At 44.2% G+C, this 9,123-nt stretch overlaps 1 protein-coding gene across 1 annotated transcript; it reads left to right on the top strand.

Moving 5' to 3' along the window:
- Positions 1–5,129: 5,129 nt before the first annotated feature.
- LOC147453650 (pentatricopeptide repeat-containing protein At3g09040, mitochondrial-like) lies at positions 5,130–8,771 on the top strand. Its single transcript, XM_086515769.1, has one exon. The coding sequence runs from the start codon at positions 5,177–5,179 to the stop codon at positions 7,451–7,453; it is 2,277 nt and encodes a 758-aa protein (XP_086371895.1). The 5' UTR covers positions 5,130–5,176; the 3' UTR covers positions 7,454–8,771.
- The last annotated feature ends 352 nt before the right edge of the window (positions 8,772–9,123 follow it).

Raw genomic sequence — 9,123 nt, 5'->3', positions numbered from 1 at the left:
ATGAATCTATCAAGCAATTGGTTATTGTTGAAGAGCTCATTTGGATTACATCGAGAATTCAAATGCTTCAAGCGACTAATAAAGTCTCTCACCGACTCTCCTTCCTCTCGTTGAGCTTTCTGGAGCTGAGAGGCTACACCCCAAAGTACTCCCTCTCGTATGTACTCTTTCAAGAACAGTCTCCTAAGAGTAGGGTAAATCGTTTTTTCTTCCATCCTTGGGTTATGTACCAATCCCCAACCTTTCCACTTAAGGTTAAGCTTAAAGCATTGCTCTTATGCAGGTCATTGTGTTCTCGTAGAGAATCGCATATTTGTTCAAACACTTCGATATGCTTTCTCACATCCCCATCTCCACTAAATTTTTGTGTGAGCTTGGCTATTTGTACTGCCTTACTTCTAGGCTCTCTATCAGGTGTGTTACGCATATTCTCAGCAATAGATCAACCAATAGCTTGAGCAAATGTTGCCAAGTCACCTAAGTGAGCATGCACCGTGGATGAAGGCGCTCCATAGACTACATGTGGAGTAGGTATTGGCATTGGGCTTGGCGCATAGGAAGCCATTGGGTTCCATGTTGGGTACGATGTTGTGCCATGTGGTGGTCCAAAGTTCATATGTGTGGCCCTAGGCATAGCAGACGTCGGATGTGACATGCTAATGCTAGCCAGTATAGTCCCATAGAAATAAGAACTTGGGTGTTGTGGTTGTGGAGCATAGGTAGTTGAAACAATGGACTACATGAGTACGAGGACCCATGGGTGTATACGATTGGTACACACTTGTAGGTACTATTGCAGGCATTGAGCTACCATGTAGCGGTGCTTTACTAACAAATGAGGTCCATGGCGTGTTTCTTGGCATGCCCATCATTGGGGTAGGCATGGTAGCCGTGGTGTCATCAAGGGAAATATGAGCTAGACTTGGAAAGGTGAAGCTATCACTTGTGGGCTCAGATTGCACTGAGACCCCTGGCAAAACAACATATGGAGGATCCATCGGACTTACCAAGGGAGTCTCCATTTGCGATAAGGTCGGTTGTTTAGCCTTTCCTGTATCCAAGAATCTCATGAGACCCGTTGAAGGCATGTTGATTCCCTTGTTCTGTCTCTCTAACTCAATGACCCTATGGATGACCTCACAAACTCTTTGTTGTTGATCCTCCACACTAGTAGCTCCCATTGTGGATTGTAGGACATCTTACCAACCCACATGGTAGGTGTGACCTGTGTATAGGTCGGTCAGAGTCTCTGTTTGTAGTTCGTACTCCCAGTTCTCATTTAGGAACACTCCATCTAGGATTTAGGTGCTAGGGGTGTCCTTTGAGCTAGATGCAATGTTGCTTTCTAGGGGTTGGCCCTTAGCGGTTGCTAAGTCAGGAGCACTCGATTGCTCTCTTAGCAAGGATATTGACATAGGGGCTTTCACTTTTAACTCTCTTCGTTGCTCCACCTTACGTAAGCTCTCGACTTTCGTTTCCCTCACTGCAAGGATATATCGCTCAACCTCTTGCACTTCGGCAAGGCTTCTACCATCGAGTAATATGACCTCGGAGGGAAATAACTCTGAAGAGTCAGGAGGTGCAGTGAATGAAGTATTCACGTGCACATTCTCTAACGGTATAGGGTCTACGTTGGTCATGAATGGAGAATTTACTTCCCCACCCCCCTCATTTACATCATTAGCTCCATGTTCGGAGCGAGTGGCTCTACTAAAGGTTTCCTTCAAGCGGCTAAGCACGCTCGGCCCGGACCGTGGACCCATGTCATGCATGTGTTGGCTTGAGCTATCGGGATTAGGCATTGGGAAACCCTCCATGACGTCATAGTCAGAGGAAGAGTCACTAGCCGCTATGTTCGGGTCTTGGTTTGTACTACCTTGGGTCCCCACCGAGGGCCCGGAACCTAAAGTAGGTGGATATTGAGAACTCGCGTAAGTCAAAATTCTCTCTAGTTGCTCCGTCTCTAGCACACGACCAGAGCGCAGATGTATGTGCCTTTGGCACCCTACAAGTGTCGGCGAATAACTTCGAAGGTTAACCGCTTATCTTTTTTAAGCGTCCGTTTTCACTCTTGTTTTTTACGTTTTTAATGTTTTTTAATGTTTGATTTTTTTAATTAAAGTGTGTGATAGCTCGAAACGAGCATATCACTTAGAGGGTCGCTGTGTGCTTTGCATCACAATTTTCGGGCATCTGAAGTTCCGTTGGTCCTCAAAAAATCGATTTTTAGCTACGTGTGAAGTTAAAATTCGTAATTTTAAAAGGCACCTGAGGCCTACGCTTGAGCGTGAGCTTGGGCTTGGGTCTGAGAGATATTCCCGATCCCGGTCCTACCTTTAAAAAGGATAAGGTCGCCGCGGCCTGCGCGAGAGCGCACACACACACACTCTATCTACCTACTTCTAACTAATACACCTACTGTTACACACTAACACACTCTATTAGCTCTCCCAGATCTACTTCCTACTTACTGTACACAAAAAACTAACAACCTTAATACACAGAGAATAAATGGAGTACCTTTGAAAACTCCATTAACAAAAAAAATACACAGTATACCACAAAATCCTTCTTCTCAACACACACACCCTCCTTCCTTATCTTTCTTACAATTGAAATTGCACCACAAAAGAAGCACAGAGTGCCATTCAAGCTTAGTGTATGGCATTCCCCAGCAACGGCGCCAAAAATGTACGTGTATGTCGCACGTGTCAATGCAAGGAACTTGTCGATAGGCCGTGTGCGAGCCACAAATGGCTCCAAGCACACAACAAGCCTAAACTAATAAGCTCAAAGATGACGATGGGGTGTCACTCACCGCTCTACGATTGCTTCGTGGAGGATTCCTCGCCGCGAAGAAGAGGGAGATGCCGCTACGCCGCGCTCAACCGCCTCGCCGCTGTCGTGCCGCCGCAATGCTCGATCACACACACTCTCTCTCTCTCTCTCACGCATACACACACACACAAGGAGATGAAGATGGAGCAAGAGCACTCTTCAATTGCACAAATGAGAGAATGAGTGAATTTTAGGTTTAGTTGACTTTTATGTGAGATCGCCCCATTCACACTTGGGCGTCCATGCTTAGCCAACTAATCCCTTGAATGTTCCAGTTAGAGTGCGCCTCTCATCGGCGATCACTCTTACCCTTTCCCTATTGGACTGACAAGCCCGGTACCTGACTCTACCAAGTAAATATACAACGTCCGTCGTAGGTGATAGGGTGTCCGTGAACCGTGAGGGTTAACACATTACATGCCATTAGGCTACCTTCCATCTTGGAGTTCGTCTAAGGACCGCTCCTCAATCTAAAGAATCCCTCCTTCTATATTGTCGCCATCCAACATGATATGGCTAAAATTAAAGAAGATGTTACCACTCACCTCCTACTCCTTACTCAGCGTGACATCCATGCTTGACACATATTTTACACTCTAGCCAGCAAGGGGTCACACCTAGCCATAAATTGGCAACATGAGATTAGGTTCATGCTCGGAGAAGTTGTGGAAGATGATGAAAAAGAAGGGTCACATCTAGCCATAAATTGGCCACATGAGATAGGGCTCAAGTTGCAAAAGAGCAAGATGGAACACTCTTATACAACGTTCATGAAAAGTATGTCTCATCTTACAATCATGCTGCTTTGTAACTCCTTAAGAGCAAGAGAAAAAGGAAAAGTCATGTCTAGATTTTTGAGAAAACACCGTAAAAATATTTCAAATTCTCCTTTTGGAAAACCCATGAAGAGAATTGTGTAAGGTTCTCAAAATGATTTTTTTCAATCTCAAACACTACTCCCATATTTCCTAATGGCTTCAAAAAATATATATTCACTACTTACATAGTGCATAGTGAAAGGACACTTAACAAAAAAAAAAAAGCAAAACTCACAATTGTGAGTGAATTATATTAATCAACCCAAATAGTTACAAGGTCTTGTCATGCTCGTGTTGAGCCATGACATCATCCAGGGCCCCAGATTACATCGGCTAACAGGGCAGCCACCCCAACCAACTTATCCTTGATACATAAGGTCCATTATCATGTTCTTTTGAGAACTTTTAAAAGCCAAGATTTTCCCCCGTCCTAGGCATGCCCTCTGCTGATAGCAAGGCACAAGTAGTTCTAAACCAATCCTCCGATTGTTGCTTGCGCCCGAGCGTTCATATTAGCACTTTGCTTTCTTATATAATTTCTGCGAAGCTTGCCACCTCAAGACCTCCTTCAAACACACGCCGGTTCCTTGTCTGCCATACATTATGTAGGAAGAAGTACCTGACGATTTGAGTGCTGATGAGGATGGCAAGACCACTTGAATTCTTCCCTCCAAGGAATAGATCAGTCTTGTAAAACCCAATTTTCCATGTTCTTTGGACCCACTTGCATATTTTCCCTGCGAGGCCTTTGATAGTTGGGCAATCCATGAAGAGGTGGGCCAGATCTTCACTAGCCAAACTGCACCCCAAGCATCGATCTGACCCAATTCCTCTTTCCTAAATCTTCACCCCCATCGGTAGAGCACCCCAAATTACCTTCCATAAGAATACCTTCATGTGCTGCGGAATCTTTGGCTTCCAAATGTTCTCCATTACTTGCTCCCACCTTTCCTCCGGCCATTGTTTTTTCCATATCTTGTTAAGGGGGCTAGACCAATTCTTCTTATGCAAGGACACTCTAAAGAGAAGAAAATGATGAAGGAAAAATAAAGCATTAGAAAAACACAAACCTCTTTATAACGACATGAAAAGTCTTTTGACTTTCCACTTTTGTGGGTCTTTTCATTTCCTTAGGCTTGTCACCGCGAACTCCTCCTAAATTGCTGGCACATATCTAAGTGTGGGAGCCCACATCCCACATTGAGACTCGTTAAAAATATCCGTGACAGAGAAACTAAGCAGTTAGAACTCACCCTTCACTTAGGACATGACTGTTGTCGGCAATTGTTGTTGACATTCAGCTTAAGGTGTGGGTGAGAGGGCGCAATCCCGTCGAACAAAGCTTCCACCGGTTATTAAAAAAAAAGATGTTTCGAAAGGAATTTTATTATTCTGAGATTGGGGGGCCTGCTCACCCTTGGGTTTATACGGGTTTATATCATCCTGTTATTACTTTGATACTAATTCCTTCCCTCTCCTCTTAACAACTTTTTAAATTCTAGAGTTCACCTGATGTGTGTATGAAGACCTGGGCGATCACTACTCCAAGACAGCGCAGCCCCTGCACTTCATTTGAAGACAGAGGCATCTTTCTGAGGAAAGCGAGCTCCGCGATTTCATCAGAGGTTCGTAGCGGACTTCAAGGAGACTATGCGCTCCTCCTGCGTTCTGTTAAGAACCCCGCTCAAGGACACCTCTTACAGGCTCGTATTAAGACAGATGGATTGCAGGATGACCCCTTTCTCAACAGTCTCCTCATCCAAATGTACGGAAAATGTGGCAGCTTGTGTGATGCCCGCATCCTCTTTGAAAGCATGCTCGAGCGTCCCATGCTCGCTTGGAAATCCATCATCAGAGCGTACGTTCAAGCTGGGCATTGCGTAGAAGCCCTTCATCTCTTCCAACAGCTTCTACAAGAGGGTTTTTTTCCAGATAAGTACACCATCGTCAGTGTGCTCACTGCATGCGCCAACAAAAACAATCTCACTTGTGGCCGGCACTTTCATGCCATTGTTGTCGGCAACTGCTTTATCTCAGATATTGCTGTTGAAACCGCTTTGGTGAATATGTATGGAAAGTGTGATTGTCTCATGATGAGCGTTGAGATCTTCAATAGTATGCATTCACGCCATGTAATCGTTTGGAACGTGCTGATTGCAGCACATGTCAAGCACAACCAAGGGGACACAGCCCTTGTCCTTTTCTACCAAATGCAGCAGGAGGGAGTGTTACCAAATAGCATTACCTTCATCAACGTTCTCTCCTTGAGGGTAGCCTCTTGCTGTGTAAATTATGTTGGTGAGGAAGTGCATGCCATATTTTACACCCACGAATTTCGAGCAGATATCGCCATGGGAAATGCTCTTCTCAACATGTATTGCACATCAGGCTGGCTCCAGGATGCTAGTGTAGTTTTTGATGGACTACTTACACAAAATTTAGTATCTTGGACCTCCATGATTGAAGGATATAGTCAGCAAGGGCAAGGCAAGAAAGCTTTTCAATGTTTTGAACAAATGCAGCAACAAGGAGTTCTTCCAGATCAGGTCACATACATTGGTATTCTACAGACATGTGCCAGTATGAGAGGCTTATTTGAAGGGAAGCGGATGCATGCCCGGCTGGCAAGCAATGGCATGCAGTCTAGTGTAATGGTTGGAACTGCACTTGTACAAATGTATGGAAGTTGTGGCAACATGGAACGGGCAACCACAGTCCTTGGCAGCATCACTCATCCTAATTTACTTTCTTGGACTTCAATGATAGCATTACAATCACAGCAAAAGGACGAAGCAGCAATACTCCAATCTTTTATGCAAATGGTACAGCAAGGATTCATGCCAGATAAGGTAGTCTTTTTTAGCTTGTTGGATGCTTGTTACAAACGAAAAAACGTGCTGGAAGGCAAGCGTGTACACTGTCTCCTTATTGGTGCTAGCTATGAACTTGATGATAGTGCCAGGGCAATGCTTATCAGCTTGTACCTTAGTTCTACGAGCTTGGAGGAGGCGAGAAAATTATTTGATACTGTCTCTGGAATTAGTGTCTTAGCATGGACCGTCATGATCACAAGCTGCACAGAGAATGGCCAAGACCTAGAAGCTCTGCAGTTATTCTTTCAAATGCAGCAAGAAGGAATTTTACCTGAACACCAGGCTTTTGTCAGTCTCCTTCGTGCCTGTTCTAATTTGCCATCCTTGTTCAATGGAAGGAGAATACATACTTATGTTACACAGTTCGATGATATTAGCATTGAAGCTTCGTTGATCAATATGTATGGCAAGTGCGGCGATGTAAGTGCAGCACAAGCAGTATTTAATGGAGTTTTGGAGCATGGATTTATCTCTTGGACTGCCTTGCTCGCAGCATATGTGCAACACGGGTCCAGAAGAGCTTTACAAGTCTGTAAGTTGCTGGTTGCCCGAAACTACAGACTGGATGATGCCACATTCTTACAAGCGCTGCTTGTTTGCTGTCGCTTTGGAATTGTGGACGAGGCCCTTGTTTATTTCGTAGACATGGTTCGAAGTCATCCCTGCAAGCTTGGCCTGGATCACTTTTGCTGCATGATAGATCTTTTTGGTCGAGTGGGACTTTTGGAATATGCAGAGGCCTTTACAGATTCTATACCCTGCCAACCGTCAGCAGCACTTTGGATGGCGCTACTCGGGGCTTGCCGACAGCATGTTAATGTAGAATGGGCAAAGCGTACTGCAAGATATGTTGCTGAATTGAATCAAAGCCAAGGTGGACATTATGTGGTGCTATCCAATGTCTATGCCTTATCTAGCAGGTGAAATGATAAAAAAGGAGTATCGTGATGATGTGAAAAGAAGAGATATAGGTTCTCATTGTTATTGCTACACTCCCTTCTAACCACTCTTTCGTGATGCAAGAACCTCCAAACATAGCAAGAAAAAGACCATGTCCTTTCTTTCATGAATTCTCAGAATATAATATATAATACAAAGTAAGGTGGTTGTTACTGCAAGAAGAGAGCGGGATGGCAGCAAACATCTTATCACAGGGAAAGGGGACAATAGCCAGCTGATTTAAGTGGCAAATAAATGGTTGCCTATTCAATGAGGCATTAGCATGGAACAGAGGAAGAAGAGGGTTTCATTCTAGATATTCAGAGCATGCTTACATGAGACTTAGTTATCACATTGCAACAGGTAACTAAGCTTTGTGCATGCTTGCAGCTGGGCTTAATGAATTTGTGTTTGCTTTTCCAGTCTCTGCACATGCTACTTAATGGGCCCATGCCGTCTCCATGCCATCTGAAATACATGTAGATGGTTGAGTGTACAGGGTACTTCTTATGTATGCAATTGTAGTGCCCTCTTGCGGTGAGGGATGCAGTCATGGCAATTTTATGCGTACCATGGGGCGAGGTGATTGCATATCACAATGGAGGATAAATATGCTGTTTGCGAGAAAGGTAAGAGGGTGGATCAGTGGTGGCTTTGATTTTAAACAAAGCAACTTCTGTTGAGAATGTCTTTCTTTGGGATGAGTTTGGTGGTGGAAGCTGTGATGGTGGGCTTAATGGCCATAGATTTTGGCTGTGGGCACAAAGTTTGAGGGCCGCTTCAGTTTCTGAAGATTGTTTGTACCACGCTCGAGAGTCGATTCATCAGCGGGAAAACTAATTAGATAATTAGGAATTAGGGCAAAAATCTAAGCTATTCATTGGGGTGTCTGATGATGAAGCCCAAATTTTGACCTTGAAAAATCAGATCCAGTGAAGTTTTAACCCGGAATTCTTGATTGCAATGGGAAAATTTTCTCTTTTAACCAGGATATGAGTGCACTGCATGATTGGTGGCCAGCAATAAAGAGGGGAAACATGTACATTTCCTTGAAGGGAGGTTCCACGCAACATAGTGTTTTTTAATGTCAACATAGGGTCTTCAATGTCGGCAGCACAAATATCATCCCCATTTTTCTTTATCTCTAATTAAAAAAGGAAGAATTAGATGGAATACAAGAGGACTCTTAAGCTCGGACCTGATAAAGTAATGTTATCTCAGTTCCCATGGCTTGTTGGAGTTTTGCTGACTTGCCAGGGTTACTTACCTGCTTCTCTATTTTACAGAGGTTCTCCTTCTGATATCTCAGTCCCCATGGCTTGTTGAAGTTTTGCTGCCTTGCTAGGGTTCCTTACCTACTTCTCTATTTTACAGAGGTTCTCCTTTTGGTTCTCCTTCTGGGTCCACTCTAAAGCTCAATGCTGATGGGTTGTCCTTGCCACTTTTAGGTGTGAGGTCTAGTGGTGCTGCATGAAGCTCTGACCAACGGTTTTGTGCAAGATTGTATCAATATCTCAGTCAGTCGCATAGTGATGAAGCAGGGATGTGTGACAAGTCACTGACATGGCACTACCAAGTTCCACCCAATGGAATAGATCCGGGCAATGGGCTTAAACCCTAGAAGAAGAAGAAGAAGTACCGACTTACTAAAGACC

The sequence above is a fragment of the Adiantum capillus-veneris genome, chromosome 7 (assembly GCF_014529385.1).
Source record: "Adiantum capillus-veneris isolate H3 chromosome 7, ASM1452938v2, whole genome shotgun sequence".
NCBI classification, from domain to species: Eukaryota; Viridiplantae; Streptophyta; class Polypodiopsida; order Polypodiales; family Pteridaceae; genus Adiantum; species Adiantum capillus-veneris.
Note: the sequence above shows the minus strand (reverse complement) of the source record. Positions and strands in the feature narration are given on the sequence as shown.